Source organism: Elgaria multicarinata, chromosome 12, assembly GCF_023053635.1.
Source record: "Elgaria multicarinata webbii isolate HBS135686 ecotype San Diego chromosome 12, rElgMul1.1.pri, whole genome shotgun sequence".
Lineage (NCBI taxonomy): Eukaryota > Metazoa > Chordata > Lepidosauria > Squamata > Anguidae > Elgaria > Elgaria multicarinata.
Window position 1 is genome coordinate 9013431 of NC_086182.1, and position 22588 is coordinate 9036018.

The window sequence follows — 22588 nt, forward strand, 5'->3', positions numbered from 1 at the left end:
CAGAGACCAAAAGAGTAAAAGATCCCAATAGATCAATCAATGATTATGAAGAAGAGACAGAGGTGAGGCGTCATGTGTGAGGTAAAACGAGGCAGCTACTTCCACCGGCCAATTTTGGACGCCGTTAAAGGCAGCAGAAATGGAAAAGATGTAGTACTGGAAATGGAAAAGATGTAGTATATGATCTGAGAGGAAATTCTCCTACGCAAGCCTCGTTTTCAGGGGAATGCATCCTATGATAATCAGCAAGTCCCATGGCTGCCATTTTTATTTTCCGCCTGGGGCATCAAAATGTCTGCCACAAGGTAGAACATATTTCTCTTTCATTTTCGCCTTATTTTTCTTTTAGGTTAAAAAAAACCCCACAAGCATACAAACTGACGGAAACAAAGGAGCAATTTTTCAATCATGTAGCAGCTTCTCAGCTGTTTCAGGGCTTAATGAAGTTTGATCCACTGAGGGCCTTTGGGGAGGAGGGGTTGAAATCCCTGCCATTTTAATTATCTACTGTCAACTGATGTGAATCAAATCACTTGTTATATAATGTCTTTGCCTGAGACAATCCCAAAGCTGGCACGAAGTTTCAGAAGAGGGTTAGCAATTCCTTTTCTTTCCATTTTCTGTTGCTGTCTGTGGGTTTTTCTATTAAATTTCCCCTGACATTTGCTACATTATATCCAATGTTTCTGCTCAACCAGTTTTTAAGACGTGTTTATTTATTTCTATCAAGAGGAGACTTCGTTGCCGACACTCCTAATTGAAAATGGACTTTTGTTTCCAGGGAAGGCTAATTATCTTTATCTTTTTTCATTTCTTTCTTTTTTAAAAAATCACTTTATTGCAATTTGGCCTTCTTTTGCTTCCTCTAAATTTTTGCATTGTTAATTATTTTATTACCTGTGTCATTATTTTACAATAGAATTTATATACAACACAGAAATCTTGATAGGATGAACATAAATGTTATAAATAAATACATAAATAAGTGCAAAGGAAGCCCTCACGTCCTAGGGAAAGAGGGGCCGTGGCTCAAGGGCAAAGCATTTGATTTGTACGCTGAAGATCCCACGTTCAACCCCTGCCATTTCCAGTTAAAAAGGAGCAGGTTATGAGAACTACCTGCTTCTGAAACCTTTGGGGAACCACCGCCAAAGTAAACAGTACTGGGATAGATGGATAAATACTCTGATGTGGTATAAGGCAGATGGAGGTGGGGAGAAATCGCATTTCCCTACTGTTGCTTTCCCCCCTGCTTCTGTCCCACAATACTTCCTCTTTCTTCACATGGGAAAGAAAGAGGAAGTAAACAATGACCACATGGCCCATTCAGTGGGTGTTTTTATCGGGCTGCTTCTCCTGCACACAGCAGGAAATGGTGGCACATTTCACTTCCCCCTCAAAAATCAGATTTACGGGGTCTTACTTTGTCACGGAAAGAAGACCAGAAGGAGCTGGAGACGCACGGGAGGTGAACAGCGTCATCAAAAGGACCCGTGAAAAACCATGAAAAACAGCATGCGATAAAATGCTTGTCTGATGACGCTCTAAGTGTCCTCTCCCAATATATCACTGCCCAGATTAAAGTATCTGCCTAAATTGTAGGAAATTTCTGAGGTCAAATTTGTCGTTTTATTACAGATAGCCCAATCCAAGAGACTGGGGCTTAATCTGCAACAGGCTTCAGTACCACTTCCAGGGCCAGATCTGCATCGAGCAAGATATGACACTTTGAAAATGGCTTGAAAAAACTGTATATGGAGTGTGCCCTGGGACCGAACAGTTGTCACTATTGTTATAAACTGGTTTAAAGCAGCAATGTAGATCCCGGCCAGAACTGGCTTTTCAGGCCAGGACTCTTACGTAGTAATAATTATAATAATATGTAGTGTATATAAAGGCTTTTTTTAGAAGTGCGCTATAGCCCCATTCACCTATTATTTATTTATTTATTATTACATTTTTATACCCCCCAATTGCCGAAGCTCTCTGGGAAGTTCACATAATTGTATGAAGGGCCATCACACAAAGATCTTGCAAGGCAGCGCCTCTGCTCCGATTTCAAATGTGATGCAACTCTTCAGTGGCACCTCCAACATCCACATGTTAGGCATGGATGTTTGGGTGGCCGTGTGTCCTATTTTACAGAGCACAGTCCTTTATTTGAGGAGCTCTCTTGGGACATTCCTTTGTTTCAAGCATGCCCTCTTTTTGAAGGGTTGTCCAGTCCATGTCCAGCTTAAAGATAAAGAACCCCATCAAGGGAGAGCAGCAGATGGGTCTTGAAGTTGCCCAACAACGTTTAACACCAACGCAAGCGACTGAGCAGGCATACATCTCAGCTGGTCACAGTCTTCCCTACTACGGTGAAATGTAATAAGTCCCAGCAGTTCTTTTTACATTTGCATCTCACTCTATAAATTAGCACATGCATAGTTTATGTAACTTGGTGTCCTCTTTTTTTGAGATGCATGAACGGCCACCCTAATGGATGTTTGCAGAGGAAAGCCTACATGCATAGACCTCTCTGCAAGCAGGCTTCCAAGTATTCTATAACCCTGGTGAACCTTAGGAAAGCCCCACAGCCTCTTTGTCTGTGTCATGCACTTTGACACAATTCATGTTTAAGGGGGCTAAATTCTTCAGGTAGATTGTCGCGGTACTGCTCACAAGAACCCTGCAAATTAGGCCAGTATTATTGTTCCTGTTTTACAGACCATGGGGCCGCCTCCCTCCTCAACCCTGCACTTTCCTCTCCCAAGGAGGGAATGCAGGGGTTCTGGGCAGCCATCTGGGTCCAAGAGCCAGCCCCGCCATCTTCCTGGTGGAAGGCGACCAATTGCTGGTCGCCTTCCACCAGGCTCCGCCCCCAAGATGGCCCCAGATTGGCTGCATAGCGATGTTACACATCAGAAGCACCGTGTCAATGTCGCTCCATTTGAAAAAGTTGGGGGTAAATCCCCGAGTCTTTCAAAATTCAGTATTGTGGGGAAGCCACATGGTGGCTACGAACCTGTGCCTGCGTTGTCTAACAAACAGAGCACAGATCCACAGCCACCACGGGGCTTTCCCCACGTGTAGACAGCCCCCTGGGTGCAGAGATGTAAACAAGGATTTCGCTGCATATAGGCACACTGTGAAACCATTGTGCTATTGGGGCTCACTTTAACATTCAATAAGAGCAGCTTCCTGAACCTATTAGGAGTGTAATCCCTGTGCTAGTCAAAAGCTACTGCTCCCTAGAGGGTAGCACCAAAGCAAGAATAGGGAGAGAAGGCCATACCAGTGGAAACTTTGAAATATAGAGGAGGATCCAACAGTTTCCAGTTGCAAGTGCTATTTACGTTGTGCTAGCAGAAACTAATATATACAATATCAACAGCACTCTCTAGAACAATGGATATCTGCCAAATTGTACACTAGCGAATGGACCCAGCTTTGCACAGGTGGGAAGAGCCCCTTGTTTGATGCAGTGAAGCCTTTAAGCAAAGTTACACAGGGGTCAGAGTTGAACATATTGTGCTTGCCCTGTCTGAGTGAAGCCATGGGCACAGCCCCTGCCATGGTGCAGCCCTATAGCCCTCTGAGGAAGGGGGGGCTGTCCACTGCATTTCCCCCAGGGTGGCTGCTTCACAACAGGGGTTAGGGGAGCTGTATAATTCTGCTTCTCACACTATACACACACACACACACTTCAAAATGTATCAACTGCAAAGCTATGTGCTGGTCAGAGAATTGTCGCCTAGTGACTGAAGACAGCACTGCAGGCTTCAAACTCATGGGCACATTTAAATTAAATTAAATTAAATTAAATTAATGCACTTTAAAAACAAAATAACCCTGAGGTGTGAACATCTAGGGTCCCATTAGTATGTGTATCAAGTTTCAGATGTCTAAGTTTCATACTGTTGGAGCTACGATGCTGACAAACAGACACCAATACACACACACACCCCTCTTTATTATTATAGCTAAAAACCAAACTCCTAATATTATTTTTAAAATAACCCTTTGTTCTCATCTAGCAAGAGACTATCCATCTGGGGAACCCCACAGGGCTGGATTGGGACCTCAGACAGGTTGGATTTGGCTCCTGAGATTCTGCACCCTGACCTCTGGAACATCTGGAGGACCTCTGTTGATAAGATTATGGCAGCCTAGATGGACTGCGCGTCTGCATCCTTAAGATCCTTCCTGCATCCTTAGACTCGCACTATGGTGGTGGCCAGTAGTTTAGGTGTGTTAAACAAATTCATGGAGGTCTATCAATGGCTAATAGCCCTGAGGGGCATATGGAACCTCCAGGTTTCAGTGGAAGTAAATGAGAAGCAGTGACAGGAGAGGGCTGTTGCCTGCGTGCCCTGCTTCCAGATTTCCTAGAGGCATCCAGATGGCCACCGTTTGAAAAAGACGCTGGACGACTGGAAGGAATTTTGGTCCATTCCAGCAGAACGTAATTGATCTCATGCGAAACTTTGATATGACTAGAGCAGCCTTCCCCAACAGTGTGTCCACCATATATGCTAGACTACATATCCCATCACCCCTAGCCAGCTCAGTCAATTGCTGTTAGTTGGGGGTGCTGGGAGTTGTAGCCAAACAAATCTGGTGGGTACCAGGCTGTGGAAGGCTGCACTAAATAATACCTTAGAGGAGGCCCTCGCTTCTCTATTCATTCAGAAACTACTCTACATGCACACTTGGGGCTACAGGCAAAGGGCATCCACAGACTTGCAGTTCCTAGTGCCTTCCTTTTTTGCTATTAACCGATCTGAGGATTTAAGTTTTTCTGCTTTTAAGTTCCTCTTCTTTTTTGCTTTCTTTCCCTCAGCCTGTTGAATCCCATGAGTGTTCAGCCCAGAGGACCAACCTCCTCCCATCCTTCCTTTCCACAACTCAGCAGGTTCATACATGCAATTAGACATCAATAAAACACATGCAAATCCCTCTTCTTGAAGGTCTTTGACCATCTTTCCTTCCTGTCTCTCTCGACCTTCTCCCCCATCCGTCCCTTTTGACACAAACAGCTTTGGCACAAATACATTCCTACCAGCGGATTTGGAAGAAGGAAGCCATACTCTTCAGAAATATGAAATCTCCGCAACGTGAATGGTAGCTGTTCTTTTGCATGCTCGTTATTCATCTCCATCCTTATCAGAGTGCAGCCAGATCTGAGAACTCGTTGTGGAATTGTGGGGCCTACTGCGTTGGGAGAGGCTCAGACCCTGATAGTGGGGGCCGGCCGGCCAAGCTATAGGGATGGTCTCCAAATTACAACCGGATGATTGTGCAATGCCGTACCTTTGGCCTGGGTGTAGAATCCTCACTGACCAATGGCCAGGGAACTGGGTAAACAGCAGTGAAGACTGCTGATAAGGCCTTAAGTAGATCACATTCTAAAGGAGAAAATAGTTCAAGAGGGATGGGAGATTCTGAAAAGTGTAATACCAAAGGCACAACTGCAAAATACTCTACTGAGAAGGAACGAATGGAAAGCATCTAAAGAGAGCGTGGCTACCCAGGAAGCCCTATCATGAGCAGAGACCTTAAAAATTAATGTACAGGAAACGGAAGGAGGTACATATAACCACGGATAAGTACAACACAGTCACATGAACCTGTAATGCTGGTGTGAAGAAAGCTTGATAAGCTGGAACACTGGCCTGAAAATAACAAGATGAAATTCAGCAGAAAGTCCTAGATTTAGGTGCAAAACAAGATCAAAGGCACAAGTACAGTATAGGGGAGCAGTACATGTGAAAAGGAATTTAGGTGTCTTAGCGGATCACAAGCAGAACATGAGCAGTCAGTGTTACAATGTAATCTTAGGGTGCATTAAAAGAAGCATTGTGTCCAGGTCACAAGACGTAACCATCCTACTCTTTCCTGTGTTGGCCAAGTCACATCTGGAGTACTGAGTCCAGTTCTGGGTGCCACATTTTAAGGAGGCCATTGACAAAGTGGAAAGTCTCACAAGAGGTTAATCCGTGTGACGAATGGCTTGGAAACCAAGTTCTATGAAGAATAGTTGAAAGAGCTGGGTACGCTTAGCCTGGAGAAGAGAAGATTAAAGGAAGACATTATCGCTTTCTCCAAATATCTGAAAAGCTCTCAGGTAGAAGATGGAGCAGATGTGTTCTCTTTTGCTCCAGAGGGCAGGATTAGAACCAATGAGTGGAGATTGCAGGGAAACGGAGTTTGGTTAAACATTGGGAGGAGAAATGTAAGATGTTTGATAGTGGAACAGAATGCCTTGGGAGGTGGTGGACTCCTCAGCTGGTGGTATTCAAGCAGAGGTTAAATTGCCATCCGTCAGGGTTCCTGTAGTTGCAATCTGCATTGTAGATCCAGCATTGAGCAAAGAGCTGGACTGTGTCCACACATTCCAAGGGCACCATCAGAAATATATGCTGCTAGTCACCCAGACAGAAGGACAATTCCCGGTGCTGAGGCTTTATGGAGACAGAGGGAACTGCACTGGTTTCCTGGGTGAGCTGGCGGGGCTTTAGAATGCTGCCTAGGTGATGTCTCTGAGCAAGACAATTCAGTCTACAGTTCCTTCAGCAGATAATGGCTCAGTTCAGACAACACGCTAGTCAATGCAGCGTGAAAACTCAACAGTTGAGTTTTTAGGAGGTACTCCTCACACGTGTTCTAACTCCACCATTGTGTGACTGGAGGCTACCGTGAAGTTGAGTAAAATCCATCGTGACGTTTGATTGGCGGTTCCTCCACCCTCCCTCCTCCCCCAGTCCTCCCAATGATATCCCATCAGCCATTGCTGCAGGAATTTAAAAAAAAAATCCCAGCGGCTCTCCAAGAGCGGCACTCACTCCTTTCGCTGCTCTTGCCAGGGAACTCTGTAGCCAGTGGGAAAAGTCAACTCAACACAATGGAAAACTCCACGGACCCTTCGTCACAACACGAAACACAACAATTGTGCAGGAACTCTCCTCTGCACAGCATGGATATTCAGCATGCAGTGTTTTCCAAAAAAACCCACCGTGGGATGGAGTCTTCCCACCAGACAACACATTTCTCAATGGTAGTGTAAAAAGTCCACCGTGGAGTTCTAAAACCATTGACTTAACGTGTTGTTCAAACTGAGCCGTATTATCTTTGTAATGCAGGAGAGAAGGTGTGGAAGTCTCATAGCAGGAAACTTGGTTTGAGAGCTCCAGCATCTCATATTCCTTCCCTGTGTTCAGCTCCTCCTGCCCTGACCTCCCTAGCAATGGCTGGGCTGGATAGATGTTCTTCTTCATCTCCTTCTCTCACTGCCCTCACCTTCCTTGCTCCTTGTTCTGTCTTGGACTTCCTGTCCAGTGGCTGACCAGGGCACTTTGAAGGAAGTTACTGCTCCTCCACAGGCTGGCCCGGACACCCCTTCTCCAGGGATCACCGTCACTCCAGGGACCACCATCACCCCACTCCTCACCACCCCCTCCACGAGAAGGCGGCCCAGGCCAACTTCAGTCCTGTGGTCCAACCAGTCTCATCGTCTTCCACCTTCCCCAGTAGGCCAAGCTCACCTGCCCCAAAGATACCACACATCTTAGTCAAAAGTGTTTTTAGAACATAGGCATTTTATTGTAGAAACTGAAGCAGCAGCAAACAGTGTTTGCTTCAATAATTACACTTTATAAAGAGATTCAAATTATTATTATTATTATTTTGTTGCTTTGCACTTCTTGGAGAGAAGGAACGTCTTCTGCCTCTTTTGGCCATCTGGTAACCATGTCCACAGCTTCTTTTCTTGTTGCCTATACACTGTGGAGCAGAGCATGAAACAGAGCAGAAATTCAAGAACGTTCATCAAGCAGGAATGTGTGCAGACACTTCAGCTGCCATGTGCCTGTGGCTACTTCATTCAAAGACATGCAGAGCCATTCCCTGTGCTGCTGATAGTTCAAAAGAGCTAGCGTGGTCTACATGATCCTAGGGAGGAACCCAACGTTGGCTCCAAAACCAAGTGTCTAGGCTAGAGAGGGGGGTGTCTAGAATCCCTGAGGGCAGCTGCTGGAGAAAGAGGTTGAACTGGAGAAGCTGAAGTGGCAGGTAGAAGAGACCAGACAAGGGAAAGGGTACTTATACCAGGCCCAGCCTGGCTCGGAATCTTCCCAGTGCCTCCCAGTCAGTAAAGCTGATGTTGCACTGCCCTGTTTCTAAGACCTGCCTAGAGAGAGTCTCAAGTAGCTCACTAAGTGAGGCCCCAACCTCAGGCCGTAAGAAAGGGGCGTTGAAGCTCTTTCAGCCGGAAGTCCATTCCGAAGATGCTCTCGGGGGCTGCATGCCAAGGCTGGGTGTGGCAGAAGGCAAAATGGCTGGGGCCAGAGGACCAGCATAGTTTAGCTTAAAGCCGTTACTGCTGGGAACTAAGCCTAAGGAGATGCATTTCAAACTTTTCGAATGGGGGACAGTCTGCGCGGAAGTCAGGAAACCACCGAACAATCCACGTTTGGGGGATGAGAACATTTGAAGGGTGCATGGCTATCTGGGGAACCCCAGAGGGCTGGGCTGGCATCCCAGGTGGGCCAAATTGGGGGGACGAGGTTCTGTACACCTGCCGTAAAGATTAAATCTCAGGCTCCCTGCCAACGAGGACTCCTCCGTTCTCTGAGGGGACAAGTTTTAAGACCTATTTTGCACTCCAGGGTATCCTGGGGAGTGGGTGAAGCTGCTGTGCTTGGACATCCCTCTCCAATCCTTCCCAGGGCAAGGGAATGACAAACAGGAGAGTTTTAAAAGGAGGACTGGGACTGGGACTTTCTGTGTTAGCTGGTCCAAAACAGGGCAAGCAGAACTGTTAACGGGAACTGGCCAGCATGGTCATATTACGCCAATACTTTCCCATCTGCATTGGCTGCCAGAAGGGATGTCGAGGGAGTCCAAGGGAGGGTGGAGTTCAGCAGACCCTCTCCCCACCCCCGCAGCCTCCTGGACTCTGTTCGCTGAGAGGTCCACGATCACCCAGAAGCTGCCCAACCCCTCAGCGAGCCGCCATTTTGCATGAAAATATCAGCTTGGGGGTTTCCAGAAATGTCATGCTGTGTAAATGGCGGCCCGTAAATGGGCCATTTATGCAACATTACAGGCGTCCATGCAACGCTAGCGGCATTCATTGGGGGAAATGGCCGCTTGCTGAGGGGGCGGGCAGCCCCACAGTGCTCTCTGGGCTATCCAGTGGCAGCAGTTTGGCAAGTGCTCAGCGAGCACAGACATCCCTAGCTGCCTGTTCATGTTCGGCCCCCATCCATCATAGAATCATCATAGAAACATAGAGTTGGAAGGGGCCTACAAGGCCATCGAGTCCAACCCCCTGCTCAATGCAGGACTCAATGTACACGGGGTTCCCTGGTAGTCGCCCTTCCAGAAACTGACCAGGCCTAGACCCGCTTAGCTTCATCAAGGTTGCAGCATCCCATGCCATCACACCAGATAAACTGGATGATCCAAATTCCTGGTTTTAACGTTAAAGTCCTAAACAGCGTGGCAGGCTACCTGAACGGTCATCTCCTCCCATATGTACATATTGGATGGTATATAAAGGTAATTTAATTAATAATAGTGCCACGATGAAAACCCACACGCGTTTTTCCTCTTCTCCTTAAAAATGTACTTTAGCGCCCACTGCAAGCAGCAATGAATCTGGTGTTGACAGCGTGCCATTTCCTCACTCGGAATGACTCAGCATAAAGGTAGCTTCATGTGCGCCAGGGAGTGAGCATCAAGGGATGCTTGCCTCCTACTTCAAGGAGAAGACATAATCGTGGTAGCAAAGAAGGAAAATGCCTGAACAGGCCTGACAATCAAAACTGCAGCTATCAAATGCTCATGTGGCTTTCAGGATTTAAACAGGAAGGGTGATAGGAAGGTCGGGAGCTGCCTTACACCGAGGCAGCCCATTGGTTCAACTAGCAGCGTATTCTCTATTCTGGCTGGGAGGAGGTTTTTTTCCTCAGCTCTATCTGGAAATGCCAGGGATTGAACTGGAGATCTTAAGAACATAAGAAGAGCCGTGATGGATCAGACCAAGCACACTGTTCGTACAGTGTCCAACCAGCTGTTGACCAAAGACCCACAAGCAGGACATGGTGCAACAGCACCCTCCCACCCATGTTCCCCAGCAACTTGTGCACACAGGCTTACTGCCTCAGATACAGGCGAAGCATGAAGTCTTCAACTGTAGAAGCATAACTTCTACAGCCTTTTCCTTTTTTTTTGCAGCCAAGAAAGATTGCAAGTACGGGGTTAGACAGAAGAAATTTACCTGGCAGTGTTTGCCTGGTTTGCTCCTTCAGCTTTAGATCTACAGGGGAGGAAAATGTACATGGTATTTTAGGGAACGTGCAAAAAATGAAAACAATTCAAAATCTGTAATGTCCACTTCTCCAGCCTGATCACAGCAAATCATCTTCAGAAAGAAGACTGAGTGATAAACGCTGGAAGCAGCGTAGTGTTGGCACCTGCCCGACCTCCAGGGGCAGGGAGTTCCACAGAGAAGGGGCCACCACACTAAAGACTTTTCTCCTGGTGGATCCCAATCAGGCCATAAGTCCACGTGGAACCACCAGGAGCATGTCCTCGGATGACCTCAGTGATTGGGCAGGTTGGTAATCTGATAGACAGGCAAACAAAATCAAGTTACCCTTCCTTATCATAATCTTCTTCCTCATCTTCTTCCTCCTCCACTTTCACTTTTGAGAAGACGTCTCTTAGTTTTATGACTATGATGACGGACCCGACAGCAACAGGCAGGAAAAGAAAGAAACCTATCAGAAGCCAGTTCCTTGTCGTGGTATTAATGCCGTGATGTTTGCTCAGAAGTGGACCTAGCAAGGAAAAACAACCATATTGAGTTACATGCTTCTCACTCCTTGGCGCAGTTTACAGGAGGGTAGAGAGATTGCAGAGACATGGAATGAATTTGCATTCAGAGAAGCGCATTGCTAAACTACGGTATTCACTGACAAAAGGTGTGGTGATGGCTTGAGGGCTTTAAACAGGATCAGACAAATTCATGGAAGGAACAGCCATCAATGCCTACTATCCATCATGGCTATTTGCTTCCTCCGGGAACAGAGGCAGCACGCCTCTGAACACCAGCTCATGGGAAACAGAAGCATCTGGTTGGTCACTGGGGGAACCAAGATGCTGAACTAGATAAGCCTGGGGCCCGATCCAGGAGGTCTCTTCTCAGGATCTTAATTCTTAAAGACATTTCCTGAAGAAGACATTAGGACAGAAACGTCTGCAGCAGGGTATGAAGAACTGAGACAAATAGAAGTGACAAGATACTAAGTTTTAGGGCTTAGCAACTAAAGACTAACGAATCACCAGGCCCTCGTCTATACGACAGTGGGATAGCTCCTCATTAAATAAAAACCTGATTTTTTGTTCATTCGAATGTAGGTAAAGAGTGCCACACTGCAGCAGCAACAGCGATTTATTTCCTGCATTTTTTTTTAAAGTGAGTTATTAATGTGCACATTAGAAGCCAACAAAGCTATAAATCTTATTTGCGGAGCACCGCAGACTAATATAACACACAAACCGAGCAGGAGCAGGGGGGAGGGGGCGGACGAGGCTACAGAGGGAAAGTAAGGAGTCTGCCTGCCTGTTTCCCGCTTTGTTCCCATTGCTCCTCGTAAGGAAATTCAAAGGAACAGCCTCCATGAACTGGGGGGGGGGGAACGAGGCTACAGAGGGAAAGGAAGGAGGCAGCACATCTCGTCTAGCTGCCCGTTTCCCTCTCTTTCTTTTTGTGAACCACCCAGAGAGCTTCGCATTTTAAGCAGTACAGAAATTATATATATATATATATATATATATATATATATATATATATATAGTATTTCTTAGATTCTAAGATGCCATCGATTGTAAGATGCACACTAATTTCAGTACCACCAACGGAAAAAAAGCTTTGATTCTAAGAAATAATAAATGACCCGCGATTCATTCCGTTTTTAGAGACGTTTATATGGGGGGGAAATGCGTCTTAGAATCGAAGAAATACGGTAGAGAGAGAGAGAGAGAGAGGAATTAATATGTTTTAAGAAGCTTTCTCTGGGGAGCTCTGCAGAGAGACTTCAAACTAAAAGCGGCGCGAAAGAAGGAGGCAGAGGATTGGTGCAAAATCGGGAAATGGGCCAATCACATTATCCTACCTTCAAAGCTCCACCCACATGTCAAAATCTGACATAACTCCCCCAAAGACACACAGCCATAACACGGTACAATCTAAAAGTCGCGGTAAATCGCGAATGCAAATATGCGCATTATTGCAGTTACAACCCAGCGCTGAGGCGAATGGATGGCTGCGTCATGTAACTTTGCTGTGTGGTTTTATCCTGGTTGCGCTTTTTATATTGTATTTCATAATTGTGTTTTAACCTGTTGGGTGTTTTACTGTGGTTTTAATTTTTGTGAACCGCCCAGAGAGCTTCGGCTATTGGGCGGTATAAAAATGTAATAAATAAATAAATAAATAAATAAATAAATAAAACACAAATCCACGCATTTAGGTCAGGGTAAAGAAGCCGTATAGACAAGCCCCAGGTCCGGACAGCATCCACATAAGAGTTCTTAAAAATGTGGAATTGCTACCTTCTAACAAAAATAGGTAGCCTTTTCCTAAAATTAGGCTCCATATATTAGAAAGCAGCCAATGTAACACCAATTATTTTTAAAGGGATTGGCAAAAAGTTAATAGAACACATGATTGAAGATAAAATTATCGAGCTTATAGAAGAATAAGCTTTGCTGAAGGTGAGCCAGTATCACTTCCCCAAAGGGAAGTGCTGCCTCGCTACCGTTTTCAAGTTATTTGAGATGCGTTGCTTAAAATTAATCGTACTTTCTGAAAAGGGATGTACTGAAACGCATAAAAAGTCATTAAAACCAACAACATCAACCAACCACTTCGGTAGGTGCTATCAATGCTTCCTCCTATGCCTCCCTTTTCTTCTGTCGTGCAGTTAGGTGGGGCCCAGCCCATTTCGCAATGACAGTTACCTCTGTTGTTGCAAACCTAGATCGCACGGGGAGTGGAAGGAAAGAAGCCATCGTTATTTCGCTGGATGCAGCCAGTTCTCGTCCCCACCTCCCACCATGCTTTTCTAACTGGTGCCTCAAAGTCTAGTAATATACAGCAAGATAGTAGCAATCACCACTTAAGAATTGTATTATATTAAGCAGTACATAAGCATTACAAATAAATAAATGAAACAGGAAGCCTTCTTATCATCCTTCCTGCCTGGGAGGATCCAACAGCTAGCCTTGGTGGGCAGAGTTTATCCAGGGCCTGAGAATATTAAGCTGCGTTAGGCAGATCCTACAACATTCAGAGGCTCACTGCATGGGGCAGCTGTATGAAGACCCCCAAGGTTCCCCATTTGAGCCCCAGCAGCTCCTGACGGTGGCCCACTATCTACAGGTTTTAAGAGGCCAACTGTTGAGCTCAGTGCTGGTTCTAACCTATAAAGCCTTACACGGATTGGGACCACAATACCTGACAGAACGCCTTTCCCGACATGAACCTACCCGTATGCTACGTTCAACATCTAAGGCCCTTCTCCGGGTGCCTCCTCTGAGGGAAGCTCAGAGGATAGCAACAAGGGAGAGGGCCTTCTCAGTGGTGGGCCCCCAATTATGGAATTATCTCCCCAACGAGGCCCACCTGGTGCCAACATTGCTATTCTTTTCAGTGCCAGGTTAAAACTTTTCTCTTTTCCCAGGTATTTAGCAATATATGATGAGCTTCGTCAATCCTGGATCTGTTTTTGTAATTGTTTATAAAGTGTTTTTAGTTGTTCTTAGATATACGTTTCTGTGTATGTTGTATGGTTTTGTGGTTTAAAATTTTGTATCTTCTTTTTAATTGTTTTAATCTTATGTAAACCGCTCCAGACAGCTTCTGCTATGGGGCAGTATAGAAATGTAAATCATCATCATCATCATCATCATCTTGTGTCTGCTTCCCCTGCAGCTGCCCCCCAAAGTCAGGTTCTATTGAACTGAGGCAGACAGGCAGGCCAGGTGGGTGGGTGGGTGGGTGGTGGCAGAGCAAGGAGGAAGCCTGGTGGCAGCGGCAGCTGGAGGAATTGATCTCTCATAGCCACTTCCTTCCCTGTGCAGCTCCTTCCACCCAAACCGGAAGACAAGCAAAGACTCAGCCCATGATGCCCCCTCTGGAAGGTTCCTCTTTGGAGGATGAGCTGACATCATGGAGGAGCTGCCTGTGTCTAGGGATCTTGAGGCAGATCAGTGGGATCCTGGGCCCTCGGGGGAGATGGCACCGTGCCTTCTCCTCGTGACATAGGTACCCACCCACCCCGCCTTGGACTCAAGCAGACACCGAGCGGTCCCCGGGCCCCAGGGAATAATGCAGAAGCACCTGCTGAGGAATAAGGATTCCTCATGAAGAAGGCTCTGCTTGCAAATAGACCATTCCTCAGGTGACACAGATGACCTGCAGCTCTGCTCTGAGTAGGGTCTGAAGGCTTAGGCGTAAAAGCAGTGGTGTAATCAAGCCAAGGCTCTTTTTGGTTAGCAGGGATTTTCATCTGTCACCCACTTCAGAATTCCCTGTTCTCCCAGAACTTAGCGGCAATCCTCACAGTACTTGAGGGGAGGGAGCGGCAGGCACTCTTCAAGTACCTGAAAGGTTGTCACACAGAGGAGGGCCGGGATCTCTTCTCAATCTTCCCAGAGTGCAGGACACGGAATAATAGGCTCAAGTTACAGGAAGCCAGATTCCGGCGGGACATCAGGAAAAACTTCCTGACCATGAGAGCAATTTGACAATGGAACCAATGACCTGAGAGATGGTGGGCTCTCTCACCCTACAGGCTTTCAAGAGGCATCTAGACAGCCCTCCGTCAGGCATGCTTTCAGGTGGATTCCTGCATTGAGCAGGGGGATGGACTCGATGGCCTTATTGGCCCCTTACGACTCTACGATTCTATGATTCTGAGATGAATTTTCTAGACAAGAGCATATCCTTGTGAGCTCTCCCTGTACTTTGGAGCGGCTTGGTCTGGAACGGGCAGTTAAGACCCAAGAGCGTCATCAAAAACCTGCTCCTGGTAGATATGAAAACTGCTAGAATCGGTTTGCTGACATGGAGCAAAACAGCAGCCAGCATTTTGGGCCTCTCTCCGTGGGGGAAGGGGGTGGCTATGGCAACTGTGATGATGAGTTTCTGCGTTTCAAAACCTGCCACCACACCAACAAATTTAAAGGGCTTCAGTTCTAGGCACAGGGCGCTGGAATGAAGTCTGCACACCAGTTCCCAGACTCTTCCTTGTATTTCTCTGATCATCTAACTCTTCTCTGGAAGTCGCTGTGTGCTCAGATGGTCAACTGACCTCGTACTGATATTTGGTGCTGATCCTGGAGCTCTACCCTTGCACCGCTGCAGCAGGACATGACCCAACATATCCATCAGCACCAGCCCTGGAGCTACTGATGGAAGCTTTTATTGTCAGCTTCGCTGCTGCGGGAACCCGTTAGGCTCCATCCCTTGACCTGTCCAAGGCTCTGCCCCTAATCCTAACCAGACGCCAGAATTTTCAAAATCAAAAGCTGATGGGAAAAGGCAGCCCAGCTCTTCATTAGAAAAGTTGACCAGGAAAGATTTTAACCCAATGAAAAGTTCCTGGTCATTCAGAACATATTAACATCTGCATCTGTACTACAGACTTGGACCGGTTTTATTACATTTTACTTTCATTGCTAGAACTTCCCCAAAGGATCTTAGGAATAGCATATTGGTGAAGGTGCTCCACCTAGCTTCTTCTCACAAAACTACAATTCCCAGGATTCCCCAGGAGACAGAACGCCTGCTAAACCCATTTAGGTCTCATATATGATGCTTTTTAAAGAACAGCTGAATTTACTCACTCCATTATTGTGGCAATTCTTTATTGGATCGCAAGTGGCTTTTATTACAGCCCTATCCACACACTTCTGGTTCATGCAAATCTAAAAAATAACAATAGAGAAGATCTTTTTCTTTTCTTTATTTAATGGATCATTTCATGCATGTTGGTCACCAATAGTGACACCCAGAAATTGACTCAGTTCTACAAGTTATGCAGAAAGAGCTATTAGACTGACTGGCAGGATTCTGGATTACGCCGTTTTAAATTGCCATATTTTAAAATGGTTTCCTGGCCCCATACATATGTAAAAAGCTCCCTTCATGTAGCAAGTTAGTATATTAAAGAAAAGGTTTAGCATAACCCTGCATCTCTACATTAAGGGGGCGGGGAAATGCCCCCTTACCAGCCTTTTTTTGTCAGGCCGTTCCGCATTCACTACAGAGCCTTCAGATGTGACCAAGTGATTTGTAATTGAAACCTTCCCCTCTGATGAATTTTTCATAAAGCTCAATGAAACACCGGCATCTAGTGGTGGAATTAATCTGCAATTATTTTAGATACTGGGTTATCTCTGGGTGGGTGTGGGTTTTTTTAGCAAGATTGCCAGAGGGATGCATGAGAGTCATCCTGGAGGTTGAGAGCACTATGTAATGCAGGGGTCCCCAACCCCCAGGCCACGGACCAGTACCGGTGCGTGGCCTGTTAGGAACTGGGCCATGCAGGTGAGCTTCTTTCACCCACCAACCCCCACCCCAGCATATCTGGGCGCGGGGTGCCATCTTGCCTGCCCAGCCGAAGTGAAGCCAGGACAATGGGGTGGGGGTGGGCAGCTTCGGAATGGCATGCCCGGCCGGAAGCCACTCTGGGAGAGCGACTTCTGGGTGCGCCGTTCCGAAGCCGCCCGCCCGCCCCAGCGTCCTGGCTTCACTTCGGCTGGGCGCCCACCCAGCCAAAGCGAAGCCAGGACGCTGGAGTGGGGCGGGTGGGGGGAGCTTCCCAAAACCATTCCCTCAAACCCACCCACCCCGGGTCCATGGAAAAATTGTCTTCCACGAAATCGGTCCCTGGTGCCAAAAAGGTTGGGGACCGCTGATGTAATGGACCTGCAAACTTCTGTGAGTAGTCAATCATGAGCATAGAATAAATCACTCATGTAGAGAAGCTCCCTGTCTCTAAGGTTCTAATTTGCTACATGCAGGAAGGTGGGTTTTTTATTATTATTTGGAGGGTGTGTTTTTCTAAAACAAAAACCTTCCCACACACCTGCTATCTAAAATGATCCAGAATTCTACCACCTTGGTCAGTCTATCGCTGCATGTTATACTCATCACATCATATTATTGTTATAATTTACTGTAATAGTATTTACCACTTACAAAGCACTTGAAATTCAGTAAGGCAAGCACCATCTCCCATCAACTGCCCAGTGGAAAGGATCTCAGGAGAGAGGGTGATAGGCAAGGATGACATCAGGACCAATTCTAAACCCCCAAAGAGCCATCTACCACTACCACCACTTACCCCTACCATCTACCATCCACCACTACGACCACCCTGTTGGATGGACTGGAGGAAGAGGAAGGAAGGCAAGGATCCTCATTGGAGCCCTCCACTGCGCAGTGTAAGGCTGATCGTTGGGAGTCACGACCCAGTGACTGTATGCCACTGGACACCTGTTGCTGGGGAGCAACAGTGAAATAGGGCTGTTCCAGATCATTTGTCCATACCAGCAGTGCAGCGCTATCTGGATCTGAGAACACACCTGTTTGGTCGTTGCACCGTCTCTCGTTTAAACGCTTACCTTGTCCTTCGCACAGACGGAACCGTCCTGAACCAAGAACGTATCCTTCACTGTTGGGCCTTTCATGTAGTCTAAAGTGACACACAAGCGATGCTGCACCTTTGCATAAATTATAGCTGCATTTTCAATAACAAAAGGTTTTTTACTTGGGTATTCGCACACTAACTTGCCGCACTTGAGGTCCCTGCAAATTAACACAACAAAGGGATGAGGGAGAAGTAGCATTCACAGACTACGTCAGAGGCCCAAAATAATGAATTCCCCAAACCCAGCTATTAGAGCAGGAGCCGGTAAAGTGCGAAAAGATACCACCATACTAGGCACAGGATTTCTCAAAAATATGACAACTGACTAGGAGGTAGAACAGCTTTCCTCTATCTGGTGCCCTCCGGATATGCTGGACTACAACTCCCATCATTGGAATGATGGGAATCTAACACATTTGGAGGGCACTAGGCTTTGGAAGGCTGAAGTCGAACAAAGCATTAAAAAAAATCCCCCCCATTGGTGATTATGTTTGCTGTTGTTGCTGCTTTTATCACTGTCTTAGGCCACAGCTAGACCTAACGTCTATCCTGGGATCATCCAGGGTTCGCCCCTGCCTGAGCACTGGATCCCCTGTGTGTCACCTAGATGAACAGGTTTGACCCCTGGATGATACAGGGATAAACCATAGGTCTAGCTATGGCCCTAGTGTGTTTTTTGCTGTTTTTACTGTGTTATTACTTTTTAAGACTGTGTTGTTTTTTATTGCACACTGCCTTAGGAGCACTTCTGCTCCGAAAAGCAGCTAAGAAACATTTCAAATAAATAAATATGTGCACCTCCACCATATTTGTAAGCACCGCTGTCACCTCTGCCAGCGGGACTTTTTCATCCCAAGGTTAACTCACATTCTATGTCCAAAATTAAGGATGCAGGTCAAACGAATATATTAAAACTGCCCTCCTTCTCTTGCAGAAGAGTGCTCAAACGCCCACATTTAGTGCAGAGTGCAGTATGTTCACAGGCTTTTCCTGTAGCTCTTTATACCATGAAGCATTGGGTCAGGTTTTATGAACTGCATTGAGTGGGGGGTTGGACTCAATGGCCTTATAGTCCCCTTCCAACTCTACTATTCTATGATTCTATGAACTGCACAGGGTGAGGTGTCAAGGTGTGCTTCTAGCCATTCTCCTATGTAGATGACCTATTGTGTAAAGCATTACCCCTACATAAATGTGCGTAGGCCCTTCTGATCTGATCTGTCCAGCCCTTTTTCAGCAGGGACAAATTTGCACCAGGGGGGTTGAGGGAACTGTATGCTCATTCATAAGGGCACTGCGTGACACATTATTGCTCAGTGACGTAGAACTTCAATTGCTTCTCCATTCATGTAAGGGGTGCGGTCGGGGCATTTCCACCATCTTCCCTCTCCATCTGCATCTTCGCATCCCATTCCCAGTCAAAGGAGCAGATTTTCAAAGGGGGGGGGGTGTCTGCAGAGGGACTGGGGAGGGAAAGAAACCCCCTTCCTTGAATGTGAACACTGCTCTGTTCACAGAAGAAAATCAGCATCAAAACCCAGGGGTGTAGATGTGCAAACCTGCTGGTAGCCCAGGGAACATACAAGTTTGATGCTTGGCCTGGACCGCTGGGCTGTTGTGAAAAAGAACAGGCCATTGCCTGAATGGTTTGGCATGACTACATGTTGCTGTTGAGCACAGGGCGAGTTGCTTTGGCCTTCTGACTTCATTTGGCACAGGCACATCTTTGCTCCTGGAGGACTACCCAACCAACCACCACATGGTTCGCTTGGTGCCTACACTGTTTTCCTTTCATCGCCAGCTGAAGACCTTTTTATTTTCTCAGTATTTTAACACCTAATTTAACTTAAATTTAAACTCGGTTGTTTTAATCTCATATTTTAACCTATATCAATTTTTGCGGTGTGGTTTTATCCTGGTCGTGCTTTTTATATTGTATTTTGTATTTGTGTTTTTAAATTGTTGGTTGTTTTATTATGCTCTTTGTGGTTTTAATTTTTGTGAACCGCCCAGAGAGCTTTGGCTATTGGGCGGTATAGAAATGAAATAAATAAACTAATGAATAAATATGGTTGGGTGCAGATGGCACGAGCCAGCTGGTATTCAAACCACTTCAGGGTTTTTTTTTAGTGTGCAGTTGGGACACAAATTGTGCAGTTTGAGGTGGGGGGGAATGTGCAGTTGGAAATCTGATAATGTGCAGTTGAAAAAAGTGGTAAAAGCTGGCACTTGGGTCTATTGCATGGTCTGGTCTCTCTGTCTGTATCTCTGTCCTGTGTACTGTTGCTGGTTGGGAGGTTGTCTGTAGGCCAGGACTGGCCTGCCTCCCAAGGCTTGTGAGAGAGAAATGTCTGTGGTGATGATGGGTTTGAGTTCACTGATGATCCGTTGCAGTGGTTTCAACTGGGGGCTGTAGGTGACAACCAGTGCTGTACTTCTCTTGGTCTGTCGACCTTCCTGGCCGTGTGCTTGCCATGTGCTCCTGAGTGCTGAGTCAGAGGGTTGGTGTGGATAGTTGCTGCAGGAGCTGAAGGGGGAGTGGCCTGATTGTCAGTTGGACTCAGCAATCAGTGCCTAATTGCTGTTGATTGTTGTTGGCCTTTCAGTGACCTCATTCTGGTTCCTGACTTGGAGCTAAGCAGAAGCAGGGAAGAGCAGCTGGCCCAGCTCAAGTAGGAGCTAGAAAAGTAAGCTAGATTCCCAGGGAGCGAGCGAACAGGAAGAGCAAACAGGAGTTTGAGAGGGGGAGTTCGGCAGGGGAGGCCTCTAAAAAATAAAATAAAAAAATAAAAAAATAAATAAAAAAAGAGGTGGGAAAACAAAGAAAAACATAAAGAGAAAAAACCCCACAAAACTACCACCAAAAAACCCCCAAAAACAAACCCCACCCCAAAAGATCTTACTTTCCCTTAAGACATACTCATATAGTTGTGTAACTTCAGACAGGACACAACAAAGCAAAGGCAATTCTACTATAATCAAAAAGGGGGAAAAAAATTCTGCTTTGGGAAAAAAACCAAAGCAGAAATCGACAATATGGATGGAAAGGAGTCCCTAGAGGTGGTGACCTGCAAAGGGTGTGCAATGTTCGTGTTTCTGCCTGAGCTCAACATGGCGTATACCTGCAACAAGTGCAAGCTGGTGGCACTTTTGGAAAAAAAAGTGAGAGGACTTGAGCAGCGAGTGTCCACCCTCCAAGGAATAAGAGAAGTCGAGGAGTTCTTAGACTGAACGGTGGAACTGCAACAGCAACAAGAAGCACATGAGATTGAAGAACAACAGCCAGCTGAAGCAGAAGTGGAGTATGCTGAGGGGAGGAAAGCCAATGAAGAGGAAACTCCCTGGAAAAGAGTGACAGTTAGGAGAGGAGGAATTAGAGGGCGTTCTGCACCGGTGGAGCCATTGGAGTTAAGCAACCGCTTTCAGCTTCTAGAGAATAAGACTGAAGGACAGTTTGCAGAAGAGGAAGTACAGGAGACACCATGCAACAGTGACCAAGAGGCAGAAGGTAGGTCAACCAAGAAGAAGAGAAGAGTAGTCGTTGTGGGAGACTTCGTGCTGCATGGGATTGAAACCCAAGTATGTCGTGAAGACCCATGGACTCGCCAGGTGTGCTGTCTCCCTGGAGCACAGATTAGAGATGTGACTGAAGGGTTACCGAAGCTCATAAAGCCCACGGACACATACCCCTTTCTTCTCATCCATGTGGGAACAAATGATGTCGCCAAGCAGAGCTACGAAGAAATCATTTCAGACTTTGAAGTTCTGGGAAGGAAACTGAAGAACTTTGGGGCCCAGGTAGTTTTCTCATCCATCCTCCCGGTTCTTGGAAGAGGATTAGAAAGGGAAAGAAAAATACTCCGGATGAACGACTGGCTTCGAAGGTGGTGCCGTCGTGAGAGTTTTGGATTCTGGGACCACGGGCTACGCTACTTGGAACATGGACTGCTGGCAAGGGATGGGTTGCACCTCACAAGGGCTGAAAAGAATGAGTTCAGCCACAGCATGAAGAACTTCATCAGGAGGGCGTTAAACGGAATCTTGCGGGGGTGGGAGATGTAAATTTTGAGGCAACAATGGTTGAAGGCCAATGCACCACAGTACAGAGAACAGCTCCAACAGTGTCCCAAAATAGTGTCTGCAACAAGGTAGGAACAAAGCCAGACTATAAAACACATGGTCTTCGATGTCTATCTACTAATGCCCAGAGCATGGGAAACAAAAAGAATGAACTTGAACTCTTATTAAATGAAGGCAAATACGACTTGATAGGTATAACTAAAACTTGGTGGGATGACTCCCATGACTGGAATATAGCAATTGAAGGATATAACTTGTTCAAAAAGAACAGAAGAAATAGAAAGGGAGGTGGAGTTGCACTATATGTTAAAAATACCTATCCCTGCACAGAAATACAGGCGGATGAGATTGGGAGCCCCATCGAGAGCGTCTGGATTAAAATAAATGGGGCTAGGAATAAAAAGAATATGATAATCGGAGTCTACTACCGACCACCCAATCAAGGAGAAGACGAGGATGAAACTTTTGAGAAACAAATTCCCAGTGTTTCAAGGAAGTGTGATGTAGTAGTGATGGGGGACTTCAATTACCCTGATATCTGTTGGGAGACCATTACTGCCAAAAGCGGCCCTTCCAAGAAATTCCTGACATGTATGGGTGATAACTTTCTCCTACAGAAAGTGGTGGAAAGAACTAGAGGATCGGCAATCCTTGACTTGATATTGACCAATAGGGATGACTTAGTGGACAAAGTGGCAGTTACGGGAACTCTGGGGGAAAGTGACCACGTCATACTTGAATTCTTGATTATGAAGGAGACAAAAGTCGAGAATAGCCATACACGTACTCTGGATTTT

At 46.3% G+C, this 22588-nt stretch overlaps 2 protein-coding genes across 2 annotated transcripts in view; both read right to left on the bottom strand.

The window, feature by feature from the left end:
• The window catches only part of LOC134407423 (indoleamine 2,3-dioxygenase 2-like), a 41422-nt gene extending 36276 nt beyond the window's left edge, over positions 1-5146 (bottom strand). Inside the window, exon 1 of the mRNA XM_063139196.1 lies at positions 5048-5146. Coding sequence (XP_062995266.1) covers positions 5048-5146 — 99 coding nt within the window. The remainder of the gene's footprint in view (positions 1-5047) is intronic.
• Positions 5147-10641: 5495 nt separating this feature from the next.
• LOC134407604 (disintegrin and metalloproteinase domain-containing protein 2-like) overlaps positions 10642-22588 on the bottom strand; it is a 72428-nt gene continuing 60481 nt past the window's right edge. Inside the window, exons 19-22 of the mRNA XM_063139472.1 lie at positions 17686-17869; positions 15904-15984; positions 12919-13030; positions 10642-10829 (exon numbers count right to left, since the gene is read on the bottom strand). Of these exons, the coding sequence (XP_062995542.1) occupies positions 10642-10829; positions 12919-13030; positions 15904-15984; positions 17686-17869 (565 nt within the window). The remainder of the gene's footprint in view (positions 10830-12918; positions 13031-15903; positions 15985-17685; positions 17870-22588) is intronic.